The sequence below is a fragment of the Ovis canadensis genome, chromosome 26 (genome assembly GCF_042477335.2).
Source record: "Ovis canadensis isolate MfBH-ARS-UI-01 breed Bighorn chromosome 26, ARS-UI_OviCan_v2, whole genome shotgun sequence".
NCBI classification, from domain to species: Eukaryota; Metazoa; Chordata; class Mammalia; order Artiodactyla; family Bovidae; genus Ovis; species Ovis canadensis.
In genome coordinates, this window is record NC_091270.1 from 29,180,965 (window position 1) to 29,204,772 (window position 23,808).

The 23,808-nt window shown below is 39.6% G+C and overlaps 1 protein-coding gene across 5 annotated transcripts in view; it reads left to right on the forward strand.

The window, feature by feature from the left end:
• TENM3 (teneurin transmembrane protein 3) overlaps positions 1-23,808 on the forward strand; it is a 629,396-nt gene that overhangs the window by 538,216 nt on the left and 67,372 nt on the right. For all 5 annotated transcript variants that reach the window (XM_069573182.1, XM_069573184.1, XM_069573185.1 and 2 more), the window contains 6 exons: positions 1,729-1,875; positions 15,785-16,001; positions 17,011-17,130; positions 17,953-18,214; positions 21,940-22,207; positions 23,479-23,622. In XM_069573182.1, the coding sequence (XP_069429283.1) occupies positions 1,729-1,875; positions 15,785-16,001; positions 17,011-17,130; positions 17,953-18,214; positions 21,940-22,207; positions 23,479-23,622 (1,158 nt within the window). The remainder of the gene's footprint in view (positions 1-1,728; positions 1,876-15,784; positions 16,002-17,010; positions 17,131-17,952; positions 18,215-21,939; positions 22,208-23,478; positions 23,623-23,808) is intronic.

Here is a 23,808-nt window from a genome sequence, read left to right on the forward strand (position 1 = left end):
GCTGCACCCCTTTGTCACTGGGGCAATTAAACCTTTTTTTTAAATTATTATTATTAAAAACAAAACAGAGGCATCCATAAGGAAAATTTACCTTTTAGGCATTGAATAATCCATAAAAACAGACGGTAATTGTCTGAAAGAAAAGAAGCAGCAAAATTAATATTCTCCTGACTTGATGGCGTCCGTAAGTCTAATTTCATCATACCCCGCCGCAAGGGACTGTCAAAACAGTCTTCTTTCCGTTAACTCTAATCTGAAGAGACAGAAAGTCTCTTTGAGATCTTTTCAAGTTCCACAGTGAAGGAGGGAAAGCCAGTTATATGAATAATTCTTTTAATACAGACCTAAAATAAACATCCTTAAAGAGATGGTTCCCTTAAATTTTGTCACCGAAACAAGCATTCTAGTTATAAGAAGCTAGAACAAACCCCCAACTGCTAGAACAGGCATTAACTAATATATATATATATTTTATACCAAATTATAAATTAATTCTTTCCAAAGAGATCTGGTTAATAGCCCGTTATTCTTGCCATCTTAGAGCGTTTATACCCTCGTTTCTGTTGGTATCATGTCACACTCATAGAGAAGAGCACCAGAACCTACCCTAGTGTCATCCTCATAAACAGATCATGTTGGCTGCATGCCAGTTACCATCTGTAGGAAGTGGCAAAATTTGTTTTTTTTTTTTTTTTAATGTCATGTTAGACTGAAACAATTATAGATTTCGGATATATTAAATTATTTTCATTGTTTCCCAAATTTTCCCTCCTTGCCCATAAAAGCAGACAAGATAGGATATAAAGGTAACAGCATAAAAGCTTTAGGGAGATTGTCACAAACTATCACTCTTTTGCGCTCTGTCTTGAAGCACGTCACTACCGTGTTTTTGTTCAGTCTCTCGATGTTTTACTGTGGTCCTTACGGTATTTCATTTTGTCCGTCCTGAGTAATCAGATATGCACAGCTATTACATTCAGTTGGAAATCCTGTCAGTCCCGTCCCATCCGTATGCAGCCTGAATCCTAGTGTCTGTTAGAATAGATGCTAAGCTGCTTCACTATTTCCTGGGCTTTGCTTATTCTGTGAAAAGGAATGTATTCTCGGCATAAAGTATAGTCATTGATACTGGCCTATACTTTGTGCAATTATTTAATGCACTGTAATTTCACATGAATATACGGCAACTCTGAGGCCAGATAAAATTAACATTCTCTTTTGAACATCCTTCATAGCCACATACCCACGCATTCATGTTTTTAAATTTAGAGGGAATTTTTGAAAGCAACAAGGCACTTTTAAGAAGACGTGTCCTAACCAATGACCGGTAATGTTTACAGCAGATTAAAAATCTATTCTAGGGCTTCTGAAATGATCTCGCTGTGATGCTTTTTTTCACACTTTAATGATCAATCTTGTTGCTTTGCTAAAAAAGGAAAAAAAATTTAAGTTAATTTTGTCTGGCCTGCAGCAATTTTAGTGGGTCATTGCAGACATTTCTGTCCTACACAGGTAAGTGGTGTCTCAAGGGTCAGGCCAATCAAAGATGCCACTTGGATAAGAATCAGATTCCTTAGATTGCGTTGCTCTTTCTATCCATGTGCAATTACAGTATTTGTGCTGTTTCGAAAGGCCTGTTCCCACTAAGTGTCCCTCATCTGTTTATCTGAGGTGCAGAGACTTTAAATACTCAAATCACTTGTGTTGTCCTTCTTTGTCTTTTGACAGAGGGGTGTCCCGGTCTGTGCAACAGCAATGGAAGGTGCACACTGGACCAAAACGGCTGGCACTGTGTTTGCCAGCCAGGGTGGCGAGGAGCAGGATGTGACGTAGCCATGGAGACCCTCTGCACTGACAGCAAGGACAATGAGGGAGGTAAGAGACGCGGAGCAGGAAAGCGAGCCTGTGCCAGAGCTCAGGTTTATAAGTTCTCGTGGGCCCGTGGTTTATCTGTTGCCAAAAAAAAAAATTTGATCCCCACAGGTTAGATTGACTGAAAAATGTATGAGTGCTGATAGAATAATTTTGCTCCCTGTTTTCCCTGAAACAAATGCAAGATTATTATCATTCAGGGAAAAGGCAAGGTAACCAAGCTGCTGTATAATGTGCATTATTGTCCATTTCTTGTCCTAATCTCCAGGTGATGATTCTCCTTGATACAGTTTTTAGGGCTCTGTGAATTGGGAGCTCAAGAGCAGTCTTTTAATAATGGAGCAGTCCAAAAGAGGCAAGGTAGTTCCCAAGCTCTTCTGTTGAAAGGCCAGGAAGAGAAAGCAATCCCCTTGAAGCTGTACTTCCAGTGTCTTTTTGTCCTTAACTTTACAGCCTGTGAAAAGGATTACGGTATTGCACCCCATGTAAGCCCAGAGTGAAGAAATACTTATTTCTTCCCGTTGTGCCCGTCCTCTGTGCTGGTGTGTTTCGACCGCAGAGAGTAGAGAGTGAGAGTTAGTGTCTGTGTCTCCAGCGATGGAGCTGTTCACTGTTGGTGTCCCTTTCGGACTGAGTTTTTCATGAGGAATTATTACAGTTTCTGCCTAGACCACTCTGGTCACCTGCTCCACATGTGACCTTCCTAGTGTGTGTTTCCCTTCCTCCACCTTCATTGAACCTGCCCTGCTGGGAGTGTCCACGTGGGCAGTTTGGTGATGGTTATGAGTGCCAGTTTGGAGTCAGGTCTTCACTCCACCAGGAAATGGCACCACACCCCAGTATTCTTGTCTGGAAAATCCCACGGACACAGGAGCCTGGTGGGCTACAGTCCATGGGGTCACAGAGTCAGGCATGACTTCGTACTGAGCGCACATGCATCACACCACCTCGTAGTCCTCATGTGACCACAGACAAGATCCTGACTGTGCTAAACTTCAAGTGTTTCACGCGTAAAATAGACATAACGGAGTTTGTGGAAGCTTTGAAAGAGTGTGTGTTGCCAGGGCTATGTTACATCGTAAGGAGCAGCTCTCATTATCCAGTTTTCCTTCTTTTGCTTTCAAAGTGCTCACCTTGACTAGGTGAACTTCATAAAAGGTTGTCAGAGAAGGTTGAATTGGCCCTTTCCTTTCTAAATAGAGCAGACATAACATCAGACAGATGTCTGTAGTAAACCAAGTCTCATGAAAAAGCAAGTCATGTGAATGTGGGGGGTGTGGGTTCCCAGTGCATATAAAAGTTATGCCTGTCGGATACTGTTAAATTACCCTATACTGTAGCCTGTTAAAGTGTGCGGTAGCATTATGTCTAAAACCAACATATATACCTTAATATAAAAATATTGCTAAAAAATGTTAACAGTCATCTGAGCCTTAAGCAAGTTGTAGTAGTGACATGAAAGGTCACAGATCACCATCAGAAATATAATAATAATGAAAAACTTTGAAGTATTGCAAGAATTACCAAAACGAGAGACAGAGACACATGGTAAGCAAGTGCTGTTGGAAAAATGGCACGTTGGGCTTGTTCCACTTCAAGTTGCCACACACCTTGGAATTGTGAAAAATGCAACATCTTCCCCACGATAAACGGAAGCACAGTAAAACAAGGCCTGCCTTGTACTGTTCTCTGGGAAGCAGGGTAGTCAGAACCAAGTCTCAGCTCTCCTCCTTGCCCCCAACACACGCACACACACACAACACAGAGTCATTCTCAAACCAAATGTTACTTGTTTCTCATCTTCCTGACTACGAGTTGCAGTTCTCCCTGTCCATTCCTAGCTGTCTGTTCACTCTTCCATTCTTGCCTAACTGTTGACTCTTTTCCCTGTGCTCCTTTAATGCGGACTGTCAAGAAGCTTAAGCCACAGATTCTGCGCTCTGCTGTCTGTCCTGATGGATGTAGGTGTTTGGTCCTTAGCCCTCGAAGCTTTTTCTGCCTGATAATACACAGTTGCCTCTCTCGCCTCCCTGTGCCCTGGTGCTGTCGTAGAGACCGCAGCATCAGTCTTCTGCACGCCCGTACAGCAGCTTTCCCCTCCCTCCGAGGAAGCCCCTGCCCCTGGGAAGAAGGCTAGCTTGCCTTCCTCCTTGATCAGATGTTTCACCCTCATGTGCTAAGAGATTACACTGAGGAGGTTACACCTCTGGCAGAGAGAAGCAAACTGCAGGGCCCAGCCTGCAGAGCCGCTGCAGAGTAATTTAGGGGCTGATCAACTCTTCAGTGTCCTTATCGGCTAAGGCGGTCTCTCTCTTTCCTCGGAATTTATCAGCTGTGAATTGGCCTCGTCCCTCTTTGTTTATTCTTATTAGCATGGAGCTCTGCTATCTCTAGACTTCCCTCTCCAAGGGGAAATCGGACCTAATAGAAGACCTCCTGTGGCTTCTCTGCTTATCTCATATAATTTGTATTCCTGTCCCTAACCTAATTTTGCTCATCTTCTGAGAAGGAACCTCAGCACCAGCTTTGTTACACCCTAAGATTGTAACCTGGTTGCCTTATAGCCCAAGCTAGAGGATTCCTTGAACTTAAGCATGGGTTATGTGTATACAGACAATATTTTTCACACTAAACACCAACTTAAGACACATAATCTGGTGATTAAGAATATTATTACCATTACCATTAGTTGAAAACAGTAAAACCGAACATTTAAAATAAGGACTGTAGTTGAAATTCTATGACATGTGGGAGCTGTGCCATTATAGATACATTGTCTACATTTGGTGTCAAAAAATGGTGAATTAGTCAGAAAGTTGCTAAGTAGTTTCATTTAACACATTGCTGCTGCTGCCGCTAAGTCGCTTCAGTTGTGTCCGACTCTGTGCGACCCCATAGACGGCAGCGCACCAGGCGACGGCAGCCCACCAGGCTCCTCCGTCCCTGGGATTCTCCAGGCAAGAACACTAGAGTGGGTTGCCATTTCCTTCTCCAATGCAGGAAAGTGAAAAGTGAAAGTGACTGCACCTTACCAGGCTCCTCTGCCCATGGGGTTTTCCAGGCAAGAGTACTGGAGTGGGTTGCCATTAAGCAACTTAAAATCAAGGAGAAGATGAAGAGGTTGATTTGACTCGAATCAAAAATTAAATGCATCATAGTTTAGTCTGAGCAAATTTGTAGAGCACTACTCTAAGAACTTTATAGACCACACATGCACACACACACACACACACACAGAAAGTTGCTGACTAGTGGCAGAAAAGTTCTGTCTCCAGGTAAGAACGATAGAAGCTTCCATGGTGTCTCAGATGGTAAAGAATCTGCCTGAAATGCAGGAGACCCAGTTTTGATCTCCAGGTAGGGAAGATCCCCTGAAGAAGGAAATGGCTATCCACACTAGTGTTCTGGCCTGGAGAATTCCATGGACAGAGGAGCCTGGAGGGCTACAGTCCGTGGGTCGCAAAGAATTGAACACAACGGAGCGACTGACTAACACTTTTACTTTCACTTTTTTTTTTCAAGGATGGTGGGTAGGCAGAAAAACAGATTATTCTATCAGAATATGGATAGCCATCAATAGCATTTCGTTTTACTATAACCATGTCATATACTGCAATAACCACTTCATATGGCTAGTAGAGTTCTGTTACTTTACGGAGGAATCTTCTATTCTCTCTCATTCCTTCCCTCCAAATTCCAGCCCTCTTACTTTGTTGTTGTTCAGCCACTAACTTATATTCAACTCTCTGCGACCCCATGGACTGTAGCCCACCTTCACTGCCTCCTGGAGTTTGCTCCCCTCTTACTTGAGAACAGGAAAATCAGTGCTGGAGTCTCTGGCATGTTTTCCATGCCCCAGCCTGACAAGGCAGCTCTCCAGTTCCCCCAACACTTCAGTAAGCACCATTGCACCTGGTCACGTTGCTAACACTCGCATTCGATAGGGAGTGTCTTGACTTTCAATAGCTCCCCATATGGTGGTCCCACAGTGTGAGCATCAAAATGCAACAGCTTGCCAGAGACCACTCTTACCTTTATAGAAACTCAAGGTAGATACTCACGAATGAGCTGATTTCTCCAAAATACATAATCTGTGGCAGTAGCTGCAATGTTCTTATTGTTCTTCTCATTAGGGAGATGTGATCAGAGCTCCCCTTGACATCTTGCTTTCCTGTCTGGTCCTCAAATAGACAGCTCCCCTGTGGATACCTGAGGCATAAGAGGCAAATCTTCTGCAGATTGGATGGTGGAAGGCCCAAGAATGACTTAAACCTCTTCCTAAATTCTGTGCAAGATGGTAGAATGTCAGAATATGTATCCTGCCAGGAATGATGCCTCTTACTTTTAAGTAGATGAAGTTATTCATTGTCCTTCAGAGTTTTTAATACTACTTCGTGGGGATATGCCAGGACGATATACCTCACACAGGTGTTTCTTAATGCCTTCAGAGTCTGATCATAGTAGAAAAAAGAAGCACAATTCAACTGAGGTTATTTAGAAATTAAAAAAACAGTACTGAGAGAGGAAGGAAGAAAAAAATACAAACAAGATACAAACTGTAGATGCAAGCAGGTGTGTGTGCTAAAAATGACAGAGGAGGGAAGTGATGAATGATAGTTTAACGTGAGCCTCAGAATAAATGTGATAAATGGACAGAGGCAGTCTAAGTTTGGAGATTCCCAAATGAAAATAAGGAAACATTTGAAAATACATTTTTTAAAAGTTCTAGCAGGAGGATGAGATGGCTGTGTCCTCCAGAATATATTAAAAATAAATAAATAAAAGTTAAATAAAATAGAAAAAAATCAGAAGGGGAATGGTTTAAAAAAGGACAAAAAGAGGAAGGAAGAGAGGAGAGGAAATGAGTTCCAAAAGTGAAAATCGTTCAGTCGTATCTGACTGTTTGTGACCCCATGGACTATACAGTCAAATGGAATTCTCCAGGCCAGAATACTGGAGTGGGTAGCCTTTCCCTTTTCCAGAGGATCCTCCCAACCCAGGGATCGAACCCAGGTCTCCCTCATTGCAGTCAGATTGTTTACCAGCTGAGCCACAAGGTAAGCTCATAAGAGTTCCTGAGTACTTCTTAAAAAGAATCCAGATGTCAGAATGAAGAGTGGCACTCAGTCTCAGAGCCTTGAAATACATTATCCTGGCAGATGATTTAGGGGGAAATTACTTTTTTTTTTAAAGACTCCGTGAGATCCTACTGCAGGGAAGAGGGGCTTCCCAGGTGGCTCAGCAGTAAAGAATTCCCCTGCAGTGCAGGAGACATGGGTTCGATCCCTGGGTCAGGAAGATTCCCTGAAGGAGGGCAGGGCAATCCACTCCAGTATTCTTGCCTGAGGAATCACATGGGCAGAGGAGCCTGGAGGACTAGTCCGTAGGGTCATAAAGAGTCAGACACCACTGAAGCGAGTTAGCATGCATTCAAGGGAGAGATTTAGGTTACTCTGAACCCTTTTATTATCCACAGAAGTTTTAGATCCCAGGAGAATCCCATTCTAGAAAAGAGAAGTCCAGCTTTGCTTTCAGAAGCATGGGGTTTGACTGCTGTTTTTGAATGAGTTTTAGGAGAGGAAAAATATTCACACAGGCTGAAACTAACAGTCTTCCCTGTATTTTATACCCATTACCATTCACTGCCACTGCAAGCTTTAGAACAACAAAGAGCATTGCCCAGAACTTCTTTAGACAGTGTCCCATTTCTCTGGGTTAAGAACCTCTGCATTCTTGGGCAGGATTATTGCTAGCAGTCATACACAGTGCTGGGAAAGATTGAGGGCAGGAGGAGAAAGGGGCGACAGAGGACAAGATGTTGGATGGCATCACTGACTCAATGGACATGAGTTTGAGCAAGCTCCAGCAGATGGTGGAGGACAGGAAAGCCTGGTGTGCTGCAGACAGACCTTGGGGTCGCAAGAGTCGCGCATGACTTAGCAGCTGATCAACAACAGTCAAGATCACCACTGTTAACAACTCAGAGTGTGTGTCTCTACACCTCCTCAGTGAGCTTATTTTTTTTTAATTTTACTTTACAGTAGATGCACATTTATGTTTTTAAACGAAAGCAGGATAGGTACTGTTCTAAATTTGATTCTGCCAAAGAGATTTTTTCATGTCAGTATGTGTAGGTCTGTCTCATACTTTATAACAGAAGCACAGATGTCCTGGTTAATTCTACAACTGCCCCATTAATCATAATTTAGCTGTTTCTTATTTTCTTGCTCTTGGTATAAAGGCAGATCTGTAGTGAATCTGTGTGTGGATGTCTGTGTGTTTATCTGCATAGAAATCTTTGTGTAAATATACACATATTTCTTTGGAACAGATTTGTAGGAATGAAATTGCTGGGTCACAGGGTGCCTTAACTTTAATTCTGGTAGCTACTGCCAAATTGCCTCACAGTAAGTTTCACCACTGTACACTTCATCGGGAGGAGAGTGTTTATTTTCCCCATGTTCATAGTCTGTACATAATCATTGTACATAAACAAAATTGTGCAACAAAATGAAAAATATGAATTGTTATCTGCTGGGTGGAAATGATTCCACTTTTATTGTTTTCATTTGCATTTCCCTAATTACGAGTTAGATTGATGATCTTTATATATGTTCCTTGACTATGTTTCTTCTTTTGCTGGTTGCTTATTTATTTCTCTTGACCGTTTTTTTTCTATGGAGTTTTTTTGACTTTTCTTTGTTAATTTTAAGGAGTTGTTTATATATTCTGCACATCAGCTCTTTATGAAGTGTGTTGTAGATAATTTACCCCAAGTTTTCATTATCTTTTAACCTTGCTTATGACATCTTTCCTCATGCAGAGGTTTCCAGATGATAAACTTTTACAAGGCAAATGTTCATGAGGTTTACCTTTTCCTTCCTGAATTTGGGATTATCTGTCTTTATGAGTACATAAGGCCTTGCCCTGTTTAGATTATATGTAGTATTTCATATAGTTTCTTTTAATACTTTTTACAGTTGTATGGATTGCCTAATGTCCAATTTATCAAGAACATGTAAAAGTACCTATTAGAGTGAAAAAGAAAAAGGAATTCAAGGATTAGCATGGTATCTGAGGACAGGAAAATGGTGATGAAAGAAAGCAGTATGTGTCTCTGTTGTAGAAAAAGTTTTTTTAACTTTTTATTTTATGTAGAGTAGAGTCGATGAACAATGTTGTTGTAGTTTCAGATGTACAACAAAGCGACCCAGCCATACATATACATCTGTCCATTCACCCCCAAACTCCCAGGCTGCCGCATAACATGGAGCAGAGTTTCCTGCACTGTACAGTGGGTCCTTGTTGGTTATCTGTTTTAAAGAATGGCCATCATCAAAAAATCTCCAAGCAGTAGATTGGGATTGTAAATTGTAAATTGTAAGCAGTAGTAGGGATTGTAAATTGGTCCAACCACAATGGAGGACAGTATGGTGGTTCCTGGAAAAAAAAAAAACTAAAAACTAAAAATCTGCTGTGCTTTTAAGACATCCTTTTGGCCTGTTTCAATCTCATAATCTCTAGGGACTGAATTTATTCCTCACTTTCTTCCGCTAAATTTTTGTATGCGTGCTCAGTGCCAAAAAGAATATGTCTTAAATTCTGGGAGCTACAACAGTGGGCTAGATTAGCCCTCAAGGAACTTGGTGAGACCATTGTCTGAGCTGACTGCTAACGGAATTGGGGAGGGAGCCGGGATAAGAGCAGTGAGAGGTCTCCAGCAGAGGAAATAATAATCACAAAGGTCTCATAAGCCATGTTAAGGAGTTCTAACTACTCAGAAAGCAGCAGGGACCAATTAAAGGAAGCATTTTACCTAGAGAAGTGAAATAATCACATTTGATTTCTGCCAAGAATACTCTGAGAGAAGTGTTGAGAATGAATAGCTGGGACAAGACTGGAGCCTGGGAAACCAAGCTCTTGTTGAGATCTTGTCAAGAGGTGACGGTGGTGGCCTGAAGGGTCTTTTCAGTGAAATAAAAAGAAAGCTGACTTAGGACATGTTTGGAGTAGGAAAAAGGAGGAGCTGACCATTGATTAGGTGCAGAGAAAAATGGAGGAGAGGAGTGAAGGATGACGCTCAGGTTTCTACTTTCAGAACCTGGGTGAGTGGATAGCGGAGACATTCGTTGAAGTAAGAAATGCAGAGAAAGTGGTCTATTCAGAGAAGATCGTGTATGTTGTGGTTCCCACATGTTAAGTTTTCGATGCCTGTGTAATATCCAAGTGGAAATATCTAGAAGGCAGGCTGTAGATTGGAAGTTCAGGAGAATAAACAGCCTGGGGTCATTACAATTGAAATGATGCGAACATAGACTAAAGCCACGAGGAGAACTCTGTTAATCAGACAAACCAGGAAGATACGCAAGACCAAACATGATCCAGATTCAGTAATAAGCAAATGAATTTCATGTATGTTACAGAATGGTGACCCAAAAGAGAAACAAAAGGTATACCCGTACCCTTTGAAGATTCTAAAACCCACAGATAAAATACTGCATCAGATATCCTACCTTGGGAATTCCCTGGCGGTCCAGTGGTTAGGACTGTGCTTCCACTGCAGGGCGCTGAGGTTCCATACCTGTTCGGGGAACTAAGATCCTACAAACACACTGTGCAGCCAAGAAGAAACATAAAGATATATTTAGGGGAGGTGGGGGCGCTTCCCAGGTAGTGCTTGTGGTAAAGAGTCCACCTGCCAGTGCTGGAAACACGAGAGATGTGGATTTGATCCTTGGGTCCGAAAGGTCCCCGGAGAAGGAAATGGCAGCCACTCCAGTATTCTTGCCTGAAAAATTCCATGGACAGAGGAGCCTGTTAGGCACCAGTGCATGGGATCACAAAAAGTCTGACATAGCTGAGCAGCCATGACACTTTTTAAAAATAAAATTAAATATATATTTTTTAAATTTTTTAAAGAATTTCTACCTCTACCTCCAGCTTGGAATGAGGGAGAAATACTTCCAAATACTGTGGGTAAGGGCTTTAATTACCTTTAGAGTGAAGATGAAAATTCATTCAAAGGAAATTCATGACTTTTTATCTAGTTAGTATATCAAGGTTTTGAAAAAAAATGTTAAACTCTCCATAGCTGCTTAAAAGACAAAAGTGAGACTTTGGACAAGCAGGTCGAAGTCAGCATAGAGTGTAAATTAGGAAATGATGGAGTCAGACGTTTTAATAATCTAATAAAATGTGCATTGTTTAACTTTACCAGAAAAAAAAAGAAAAGAAAAGAATGATTTAAAGACAAAGGAAACAGGGCAGGGTAGAAACTTAAAAGCAAGACTAAAGGTTGACAAATTATGACCTCTGGGCCAAAGCTTGTTTTTGTAAATAAAGTTTTATTGAGACACAGTCACACCCACTTATTTACATATCATCTCTGGCTGCTTTAGAGCTATCAAGGCAGAGTTAAATACTTGTAGCAAGGACTATATGGCCCATAAAACCTGAAATATTTTTTATCTGGTCCTTTACAAAGTAAGTTTGCCAACCACTGTTACAAACCAATGAAAGTCCTAGGAAAGATGAGAGCATATTTTTAAATAACTAGAGCAGTAATCCTGAGGATTAAGTGGAAGGAAGCATAAACTATATTGTCTACTTTATATCTAAATACCACTCATAGTGCAAAGCCTAACCTGGAGAAAGAAAGGCTCTTAACTGATCATTGAAGTTGTTATTTAGTGGGTTTGAACATTTCTGAGTTTCTTTAGATCTTTTTTATGATTAATTCTATTAGATATGGCTTCTACGCCAATACCAATTTAAGCCAACCTCATATTCCTGAGACTAAAACGGAATGTCGATGATTTTAAGAAGCTCGTCTATGAAGTCAATTTTACTACAATAGACATTTGGGCAAGTGGATAATCAACTCTAGTGGCACTAGATAGCCCTAGCTATGTGAATATAGGCAAAGAATGAAAAATGTTTTCTCAAGTTATAGGAAGCCAGATTCATAAGCATCCGTCACTTGCTTGGGCAAGTTACTGATAAACTCTGCAGAAAAATAACAAACCATGCGTCCCTGCATCTTGGCTGTTGAAAATGAGATTCTATCTCTGATTGATGTTAGCAGAGAGGCTTGTAAAAATGCATTTCCAACTGATTAGTTCAGAAGGTGTCAATCTCATGCAGTTTTATGACCTGCAGACCACATGCCAGACGCACATTTGGTTTTTATAAACTAACAAAGATGAATGATGAGATTTGAGCATTCCTGTTTGGCAACTGTACCATACAGTGCCTAAAGGAAGGCATTCAGGGAGTATTATGGGGGACCAAAGGAGGGGGGATTTAACCCTTAATTGACCAGGTTAATGGAGATAAAATATAACTTTTGGAGGTTTCACTTTCTAGTTATGCTTAAAAGATTAATGTAAGGGGAAAACTTGCAAGAATATCAAATATTTATATGGAATTATTCTCCCAAGCATACTCATTCTAAATCCATAGAGTAAGAACTCTTAAATATACAGACACACACACACACACACACACACACACGCGCGCGCGCGTGCTTGTGTGTGTATATATATATACACGCACGCGTGTGTGTGTGTGCTCAGTCATGTCGGACTCTTTGTGACCCCATGCACTGTAAACCACCAGGTTCCTCTGTCTGTGGAATTTTCCGGGCAAGAATACTGGAGTGGGTTTACATTTCCTTCTCCAAGGGATCTTCCCAACCCAGTGACTGAACCCACGTTTCCTGTGTCTCCTTCATTGGCAAATGGTTTCTTTACTAGCTGAGCCACCAGGGAAGCTTAAATTATAAAACATACTAAAGATTCCTCATGAAGTCTCAACCTTCATGAAGTTGAGATTATAAATCATGAATTGTTACTAAAAGAATTTTTTAATTGTTTTTTTGAAGCTAAAATGATTTGGATGCAATAGGTCAATCATCTGCTACTTTAAAAATCTGAGTCTTAATAACTTATGCTTCTGTGTCTTTGAGACAGATGGAGAAAAAATTCAGTATATTGCATATTATAACATATCCTCAAGAAAAATAAGCCTCTAGCATAGTTTCATCTTTCTTCCACTAGAAATATTGAGAAATATTTAGACATTTTTCATCTTTGTGGCCTTTTGGTTAAAAAAGGAATATTTTTGATAAATTTCTCTGAAATTTCAAAGCTCAGTTTCATTTGATTTTCTTAAAACATGATTTTGAATTTTTGTCTCAGAATAGATATGTGCTTTCAAATAATTAACAATCCATTTTTTAGAACTATAACAGATATACACATGAAAATGTAGCTATAATAAAGAAATTATAAGATCTGCTTATCAGAAATTCTGACTCATACATTTTCATGTGTATAAAAATTATGGTGTCAAAAAGTTAAAATAGTCATGCAAAAGAGTTCAGCATCATACATTTAATTCTAATACTTATTAAGCTCTTTTTTTCAACCATATGGGAAATAGTGAAATTTTTAGTTAATGTCTCTGGATAAGCTACATCTCTTTCAGTTTTAAGTGAAGCCAGCCCAAACAGGTTTAGGAAAGAAGGCAGTGCTTTGACTTCTAGAACTGAAAAGCCCAGATCAGATGCAGCTTATTGCAAAAGCCCCAAAGATGTAACTGCAACGTGTTGCTTTTTCTCTCCAGCTCTTGGCTTTGACTCTTCTGGGAAGGCTCCATTCCCAGACAGGTTCTAATGTCGTGGCAGCCGGGGAGATGGGGTAACCCCAGCCTCACGGCCTTCCAGCTCCAAGCCTAGAGGGATTGGGGTGGGGGGAGGATGGGTTTTTAGATAGTTCCTGAAGTTCAGTCCAGTTTGACAGATTAGGTCCCATGTCCGTTTCTGAACCAAAGGCAAAGAGAGATATGCACATAGACTGAAAGTTGGGGGGGACTGGCCATCCAAATGAAAATTCAGAGTAGCTATCCAAAGAAAGGAGAACGGGTGTCAGGAGAAACCAGACCTTCACAGCGTTCTTGATCAGGTGGCAAGTGACTGAAGGCTGCTGAGCCAGGCCACTCATCTCCTGTCTCCTGCCTTATCTGTGTTGTTGTTGACCTACTTAGAGACTGGGCACTTCCGTGTCTGAGCCACCGGGGAAGTGCTATAGACTGGGCAATATGATTCAGTTTAGTCTGTTTTATTTTGTTTCAGTTTGCTTTCAGATAATGAATGGGCAAGCATATGTTCTATTAATAAGAGTAGCCTAAAGCAAAAAAGAAAAAAAGACCAGTGTATTTTTTTTTAATAAAAGTTGTTTCAAAACACCTGTGTAAATAAAACATTGGTCAACCAGATATTTTCAGCTGAGTTTGCCATAATAGGGTCATGCTGAGACCTGAAACTTAGGTTTTAAGATTTTATAATGATTTTATCCATTCTCCCAATGGTGATTAAAGTCTGCAGAAACTAATGTTTTTATTAATCTGTACTGAGAAATGTAGTAGCCAAACAGATCAAAATTCATGTATCAACTGGTCACTGAAAAATGACCTTAAAGACTAATGCCATGAAACCATTATCCTAACACTTATCCGCGAATGGGGTGGTTTATATGTTTCAAACAAAATTCTTACATGGCCCATTGAATATAGTTTCTTTTTGATGTTCCTGGAGAAGGCTCGAGAAGATTCTAACCCTTATTCTCTACAGGTGTCACCAACACCTGTAGGTCAATTTTTAGTGATAGATTTCTTATCATTTTCAATATTATAGCTTATTTACATTACCCGTATTTTTATTAACATCTTCATTTTAAAGGAAGCATATTAATAGAACTCAGGTTCCAGATTAAATTTTGAGAAATAACTTAATTATATTTGAAATATACTTTACCATCCTTGGGCTTCCGTGGTGGCTCAGACAGTAAAGAATCTACCTGCAATGCAAGAGACCCAGGTTCGATCCCTGGGACAGGAAGATCCCCTGGAAAAGGAAATGGCTACCACTCCAGTAATTCTTGCCTGGAGAATGCCCATGGACAGAAGAGTCTGGCAGGATACAGTCCATGGGGTCGCCAAGAGTAGGGCACAACTGAGCGACCAATGTTTACCATCCTTGGGAAAATGACTTCCTTGAAAGGCGACTGACTCATCTTGTCTCTTATATGTTAATTATGTTAGTGTTGCACAGACTTTCATTTTCAAACCTTTCCCCAAATTTTAGGTAGGAGAACACCAGTCAGTGGAGCGGTCTGCACACACAGTAGTGCCAGTCAGTGGAGCGGTCTGCACACACAGTAGTGTCAGTCAGTGGAGCGGTCTGCACACAACACAGTAGTTATCAGTCAGTGGAGTGGTTTGCACACATGCAGTGGTTATCAGTTGATGGAATGGTTTGCACACACACAGTAGTTGTCAGTCTACACACGTTGTCCAAGTGCGACGTATTCTGGCACAGTTAGTGGCACCTTAAAACAATTACAACAGTAACACTAGAGTTCACTGATCACCATCACAAATATAATACTAATGCAAAAGTGGAATATCACAAGAATTACCAAAATGTAACAGAGACACAAAGTGAGCAGATGCTGTTTGAAAAAAATGGTACCAATAGACTTGCCCCATGCAGTGTTGCCACAAACCTCTGATTTGTTACAAAAGAAAAAACTCAACATCTGAAAAAGGCAATAAAATGAGATCTGCCTGTAATACATTGTTCTAAACAGTCATTTTTTATTTTTTATTCAGAACCAACATTATATAATTCTTTTCGGTCATCTCCAAAGCAAACATTTACTGTCTATGAAAGCAACTGCAGCCCTTGTATTTGATTTCAAAAAGGATGCCAGAAATCACTGTTAGGCAGGAGGAACAAATCATTAGATGTGAAAAAAAAAATAGCCACGTCAACAAACAAAACTTATTCTGCATCATGGCCAAAAAAGATAACTGGTTTACATCTCTAACTGGTTTACATCTCTCTCTACAGATGGACTCATTGACTGCATGGATCCTGATTGCTGTTTACAGAGTTCCTGCCAAAATCAGCCTTACTGTCGTGGACTGCCCGACCCCCAGGATATCATTAGCCAAAGCTTACAGTCACCATCTCAGCAAGCTGCCAAATCCTTCTATGACCGCATCAGTTTTCTCATAGGATCTGATAGCACCCATGTCATACCTGGAGAAAGTCCTTTCAATAAGAGGTTCATACACTTTCCCTTACATAGATTCGTGATGATATTATCAACAGTTATAAGCCCTTAATATAAAATGCTGATGACTGCAAATTTGAGGAAAGTGCCTTTTTTAAAATGTAGTTTTTCATCGTTCGGCACATCCTTCACCAAACTTCATGTTTCAAGCATTGTTGACACAGTTCACATACTTTGTCAATTTCAGTACCGGAAGCATAACAGGACATCCCATTAAGGAGTCAGTAAATCCTCATTTAACTGGTTGATTTTCTTAGCACAGTTGGAAGTGTTTCAAAAGAAGCAATGAAAAGACCCCAAAAGGCAAAACAGAAGTGCACTTTTTTTTAAGCTGAGCTCACTAAATAATATAAATTATGAATTAATGTAATGGAACTGCTAACAGCATGGCAGTAAGATTGCATGAGCTGTTGGCCTGGTGCTTTGCAGAGCAGTAATGACTTGAAAATAAACCAGTAAGTGAAAGCAGGTGTCTTGTGTCTCACTGAGCAAAAGAAGATGATTTACACCAGAACTCCTGGGTCTGCAGCAATTTAACAGCATTAATGCAGTTAGACCCAGCAGTTGATTAAAAGTTGTTGCACAAATGTTCCTCATTGCCCCCTTAAATCTTGTACTTCTCGGTCCCTGCGGGTTTCCGGATTGCCTTGGAATTAATTGGAAAGTATACTTTCCTTCATGCCAGCACCAGATATATGACTCACGAAAAAAGGCACAGTTTATAATTTAAAAAATTCATCTCTAAATTATTGGTCTTGATAACTCTCCAAAGCCCAGATTGCAATGAATTAAAACCCAGGGTAAACACCAGGTATTTCAAGAATGTGGATTGCAGTGAATTATAAGGAACACTGTCTTGGGAGTGTTTCTAGTCTGGTTTTTGTGAATACAAGTGCCTTATGTACTGTTATTTTATCCTTAGGTTGAATTATCTCTACATCATGATAATGTTTGTCTGAGGAGATAAATGTTCAGTCTAACTCTTCTACTTTTCTCACAGCCTAGCGTCCGTCATCAGAGGCCAAGTGCTGACTGCCGATGGAACTCCACTTATTGGAGTGAATGTCTCATTTTTCCATTACCCAGAGTATGGATATACTATTACCCGCCAAGACGGAATGTAAGTTAGTTCCAGCACCCTATATTTCTTTGAAGTATTTTAAGTATAAAAACTAGGCTTTTTTTTTTTTAATTACCAGGCATAATGCTTTAATGGCCCTTTTAGTTTGAAAATGCAACAACTTTTAGACCAGAGATCTGTGACAGTACATGGTGGCAAAAATTTAAAGTTATATATTCATGTAGGTTTTTAAAAGTTAATCTCATTTTCTAAGGCATAATAAGAGTATATGGTTTTATAGGAGAATGTTCTTTTTTTTGTCTCAGAAGATTCATTTTGAAAAAAATTCTTTTTAATTTTTGGTCACACCCCACAGCACATGGGACCTTTGTTCCCAGACCAGAGATTGAACAAGTGCCCCCCTACATTGGAAGGCAGAGTCTTAACCACTGGACCACCAGGGAAGCCCCCGTGTTGAAATATTTGAGAGTGAGACTTTGTAATATCTACAACCTAAGTTCAGATGGTTCTAGAAAAGGAGTGGATAGATAAAGCAAGCTTGTACAAATGTTAATAAGTTAGTTAATCTGGGTTAAGGATATATGCATGAGTTGGAGTAAACTCCGAGAATTGGTGATGGACAGGGCAGCCTGGCATGCTGCAGTCCATGGGGTCACAGAGTCGGACGCGACTGAACTGAACTGAAGGATATATGGATGGTCATTGCATAATTCTTTTAATAGTCTCATAGATTTTAAACTATTTCATGTAAAAGTTGGGAGAAAAAGGTCTTTCTTATAAAGCATATTGATTTAAGGAGGTGAGTGTTGAGAGTTACACAAGACCCAGGTAATTCACTAAATATGTCTTACGTTTTCCTAGGTTTGACTTGGTGGCAAATGGCGGGGCTTCTCTGACGTTGGTGTTTGAACGATCCCCGTTCCTCACCCAGTATCACACTGTGTGGATTCCATGGAATGTCTTTTATGTGATGGATACCCTCGTCATGAAGAAAGAAGAAAACGACATTCCCAGCTGTGATCTGAGTGGCTTTGTGAGGCCCAATCCTATCATCGTGTCCTCGCCTTTATCCACCTTTTTTAGATCATCTCCTGAAGACAGTCCCATTATTCCCGAGACACAGGTAGACTATTCTAGCCGGCAGTGCTTTGCAGTAAACCATTTTCAGATCACGTGGTTTCCAAAGAATTTTTTTTTTAAAGGATTACAGAATTCCAGTGCTATCCTAAGTAATTCTCTGGAATGACATGTAGAATGTGGGGTGTGTCTGTGTGTGTGTAGTAAATAAGAGTTATTATATTAGGATATCTAACTATTTCTTAAAGATCTATTCAAAATACTTCTTCTTCAAGATATATATATATATATATATATATATATATATATATATATATCTGTGTCTATTTATTAGCTGAAGCCAGATGGGAAAACAGCTTTAAGTGCAACAGCTAGTAATGTCTTTGCTCATTGATTCATTCATTGGAAAAGGCTTTTCGTGCCTGCATGTATCTGACCTCCTGACTGACGTTATACCAAGTGCTACTATACGTGGCCATTACTCTCAGTGTTTTACTGTTTAATTATTATTGTAAGCAGAAGATACATTAGAACAGATGAATCTCCATAAAAAATGTTCATTAATTTTCTCACAATATTTTAAAAACACAGTATCATGTCTTAAACCCTAATAATACAGGGTTAATGATGTAGTTCATAAAGCCATATTTTTCACAGGGAAAGTTTTATAAGTTTTAAAAAATAACCATGTTTTCACTATTCATTTTTGTCTGCTGAAATATCAGGGGATTGTTTTCCTTCCTGTATGTTTCCAATTAGAAATAACTTTCAGATCTTAAAGGCAGGACATTAAGCACAGCGATAATGGACTTCATATGTAAATAGCCGAGTAAAAACTTGTGGTCTTTAAAATACAACAGCACTGAACAGCTTGGCTGCATTTATTCTTCAAATATTTATTGAAATACCTGTTCTGCACCAGGCGCTCTTATAAAGAAAGAAAGCAGTACACCAATCAGATGAAGTACCTGCTTCCAAGAAGTTTGCCAATTTACATGGAGAGACTGAAAACAAATAAATATATGTCAAGTTGTGAATGAGACTAAATTAAAATAATAAAGCAGGGTAAAGTGGATGGAATTGCAGTTTTATATAGCATGGCCCCAGAAGATGTCTGTGATAAGATTACATTTCAGTGGAAACTTTGAGAAGAGAAAGAATAAACCTGGAAAATAGAAGGTCATTCCAAGCAGAGCAAAAGAGCAGGTTCTAAAGCTCCAAGGGAAGAACAGGCTTCCCTGGTGGCTCAGTGGTAAAGAATCCACCTGCAGTGCAGGAGACATGGGTTCGATCCCTGGGCTGGGAAGATCCAATATCAGAGGAAATGCCAACCCACTTCAGTGTTCTTGCCTGGGAAATCCCATGGACAGAGTAGCCTAGCGGGCTTTGTAGTCCATGGGGTCCAGCAAGAGTCAGACAGAGCTTAGCAACTGAACAAACAGAAGGGGAAGAACAAGAACTGGGCCTGTCCACAGAACAGCAGAGAAGCTGGCAGGTGTGGCTGAAATGAAGGAGATGATGTCTCAGATCACTGAAGACCATGGCAAGGATGAGGACTTTTCCTGTGATCTTTGAGTAATTAGAAGCTGTGAGAGGATTTTAGGCAGACCAAATACAGTTTCTTATTTGCTTCTTTAAAAGATCATTGCAGCTGCCATGCTGAGAATCTTCTATTTAGGGCAAGGCTTGAAACAAAAAGACCAGTCAGGAGGCAGCGTCAGTGGTAGGAGAAATGATGGTGTCTTAGATAAAGGTAGCTGGGGGTAAGAAGGGGTAAGAAGCCTACAGCTGGTTTAATGGTTGGTTTTTCCACTCTAGCTTGATTTGCTTTTCCACTAGTGCAAAATAGTATGGTCAAATTAAATTACCTAGGAGAAACATGTTTTAATGAGTTAAAAAACAGATTATTTGTTCCAGTGAAGTAAGCTAATGATGACAAAGACAGAAATCAGTTATTAAAATTAGGAATAACATGATATTTTGAAACAGAGATACAACTCCTGGAAGATCACAGTATATATTCATGAAGGTATCTATAGGAAACCTATCAAATTTATGTGAAATTATTTTGAAAATAAATTAAGACAAAATAAATGATATGCTTTAAGTTATAATCACTTACATTTTCAGGGCCATCCAAGTCACAGAATCTGTTTTTCAAACTAAGCCACCAGTGTTTCACCCCCAATGATACGAAACAGTGAGTTCTGTTCAGATGATTTACCCTGAACCCAAGGGTCCTACTTAAGTTATTAACATTTGTATGACAGACATACATCATTCCTAACTGTTTCATGTGAGAGGAGTTGGGAGGAAGAGAAATACTACTGAACCCTGAGTCGCTATTTTGATTTTTCCAACACGAAAAGGTAGTCCTTTAAGTCTGAGTAATGAATAGGGCAATCTGAGGAAACCTTTGAGAATGCGATTTAATTCTTAGTAGAGAAGGTGATAAGCTCCTGGAGTGGATTCCTAAGGAAAGAGAGCCTTGTACATTACACAAGAGGTAGTAAGCCCAGGTGAAAGTGAAAGCGTTAGTCTCTCAGTCATGTCTGACTCTTTGCGAGCCTGTGGACTGTACCCCACCAGGCTCCTCTGTCCATGGGATTTTCCAGGCAAGAATGCTGGAGTGGATAGCCATTCTCTTCTCCAGGGGATCTTCCTGACCCAGGAATCAAACCCAGGTCTCCTGCATCGTAGGTGGATTCTTTACCATCTGAGCCACCAGGGAAGCCTGAGCCTAAGAAGAGCCACTATTATTAACCAAACGAATAGGAGCACCATTAGCAAGTAGAATCTGAATTATTTGGATTTATTTTATATACAGCATAACATAGATTTTTTTCAAAATATTGAAATCCTGTTTCGGCATAATGTATTTTGCATATATCAGGATAAGTTTATTGGCATTCATTGAGCATGTCACACTGATGGGTAAATTGTGGAGTTAAGAATATGATTTTTAAAATTTGTAACAGATAATTTTTATGCAGGTAATTATGTTAACTCTTTATGCTCATTTCAACTCAAAATGTATATCGAGCGTCTTTTGCAGACATTCAACATACATTAATTGTTCTCGGGGGGGAAATTTATGCAACTTGAAAATATTAGTTCATGTACCATCATATCAAAAATCAGCGATGAGTCCAAGCTCAGTGTTTAACTAATTGTGGGAGTGTGCTATTGTTATATTACCTTCCAACATGAATATGGAGTTTGCTACAGTTTAACCCAAGAGAATTGGTCTGTTTTGTTACCATTGCTGTCTTTCTAGGCTGTGACCAGTCAGCTGATGAGGCCGTAGACGTAGGTTTAACCCCTAAATGAGCCAGCTGGCACGGGCCAGATCTTTGGCCTGGGCCATATTTCTGTGCTGAGCGAACCATCTTACAAACGTCTGCTCTAATTCTCCAGGGCAACGGGGGTGAAAGATGGGTTAGTGAGAATCCACTGTGACTATAAACTAACAAGTCAGTGCATGTCAGCCTGATGGAGCAGTCACAAAATTTCCTGTATTAGAAGTAACACCTGAACTGTGATTAATTCAAGATAAATGACAGGAAGCTTTTAGGAGGAGAAAAATTGAGCTGGCAGCAGCATTATTTTTAATTATTGAATAAGATAACATCTCAAATGCGTTTTTGTGGATAGTGACTCTTTAGGATCTTATCTTATTGTTAATTGTTTTGCTGCGTCCTTTTAAATGTATTTTACCTAATAGTCATACGTGATCCCTGTTGGCAACTTCTGCTTTCTTTTTAAACCTAGGTCCTCCACGAAGAAACCACAATTCCAGGAACAGACTTGAAACTTTCCTACCTGAGTTCCAGAGCTGCTGGGTATAAGTCAGTACTTAAGATCACCATGACCCAGTCTGTTATCCCATTTAATCTAATGAAGGTGCATCTGATGGTGGCTGTTGTAGGAAGACTCTTTCAAAAGTGGTTTCCTGCATCACCAAACTTGGCCTATACGTTTATATGGGATAAAACAGATGCATATAATCAAAAGGTCTATGGTCTGTCTGAAGCTGTTGGTAAGTCCCTTGTAAATGTATTATATTCTGCACCAAAAACACTGTCTTGAACTCAGAATTAACATGAAATTCATTATAATCCAAGGAAATCCATGGATAAGCAGAGAGGGTGACAGTAAGGTTGCCTAGAATGGTTGTAAATGGTTGGTTTACCACAGGAAAAAGAAGTGTATTCCATATGATGAAAGGGAATGTGAAATTTCAGGTTTTCATATCCTTTTTTTCATGTTTTTTTTCCTCATCACGTCCCTTCCTTTTTTCATTTTCTTCTTTCCTTTATAATTTTATCTCAATTTTCATTAACCTTTTTTACATTTTCAGTATCTAACAACATGTAGTTTCAAATCATAATGATATTTTAATATGACATCAGACAACATTTGTGTCCAAAAATTATGTCAGCTCTTCTGACTGGAAGGACCAGTCACTTCAGCAGAATGATATTCATGAACCATCAAACCAGTTGCTTCCCCGCATGAAGGGACAATGCAATCAGAGTTTGATCTGTTGAGATACGCACACTGTGGCTCCAGGCTCAGGCTCAGAATACCAAAAACTAAAGGAAAAGATGTTACCTGAAAATACAGTAGGCATTTTATCTTGAAATTAACATGTAATTTGGACTGGAATTTGTTCAGATCAGATAATTGCCTCTTCTCCCTTCACTTTGTTCTAAATTTTAAAATCCATGTTTCATTGTGAACTCTGAAGTTTTCCTTCTGAGACTTGTTCCTGTTAATCTGCTGCTAATTTTATTGTTTATTCCTGATAAGAGCATGTGAATATAATGTTGTAACCTGGCTATTTGTTTGCTCTATTAAACCTTACTTAGCATAAATATTTTCCATAGCTTAATACTCGTGGAGCCTAAGCATCTCTAATTGTTCAGATAGTAAATAGTACTTTTTGTTGTTATTGTCTGATCACCATTTGGGGCTGATTTATCTGATCTAACTAATAATGACTTCTCCAGTTGCTCAACCTGAGCTTCATTTTGTACTATGGACCCTTTGTGAAAAAGTGGTGTAGGGAAAAATACTAGTTTTCTATTAAGTCAATACAAAAATAATATTTGGAGACTTTTTTTTTTCAAAAACCACCTTTTATATGATCAAATCTTCTCATATAAAAAAATAGACTCTGTTCACAAATAAGTGGAAATATGGTCTCCAGAGCACATCTGTGAAAAAAGCAGTTTTATCAAGATAATAAAATAAATTGCATTTCTGCCTGTGGTTGGGAAAATGAACCATGATTTGTTCTGATTCTAGTGTCAGTAGGATATGAATATGAGTCGTGTTTGGACCTGACTCTGTGGGAGAAGAGGACTGCCATTTTGCAAGGCTATGAATTGGATGCTTCCAACATGGGCGGTTGGACATTAAATAAGCATCATGTGTTGGATGTTCAGAATGGTAAGAGCTTGTCCACAGATAGTTAATATTATTCACTTTCAAACCAGTTAAATTGGAGCAACATTTTATCCCATGCATGCTATAGGATCAGAATTAGCAAGGGGACAAAAAGTATATTTTTAAAGACTTCAGGGAATTCCCTGGTGGTCCAGAGGTTAAGACTCCATGCTTCCACTGCAGGAGACA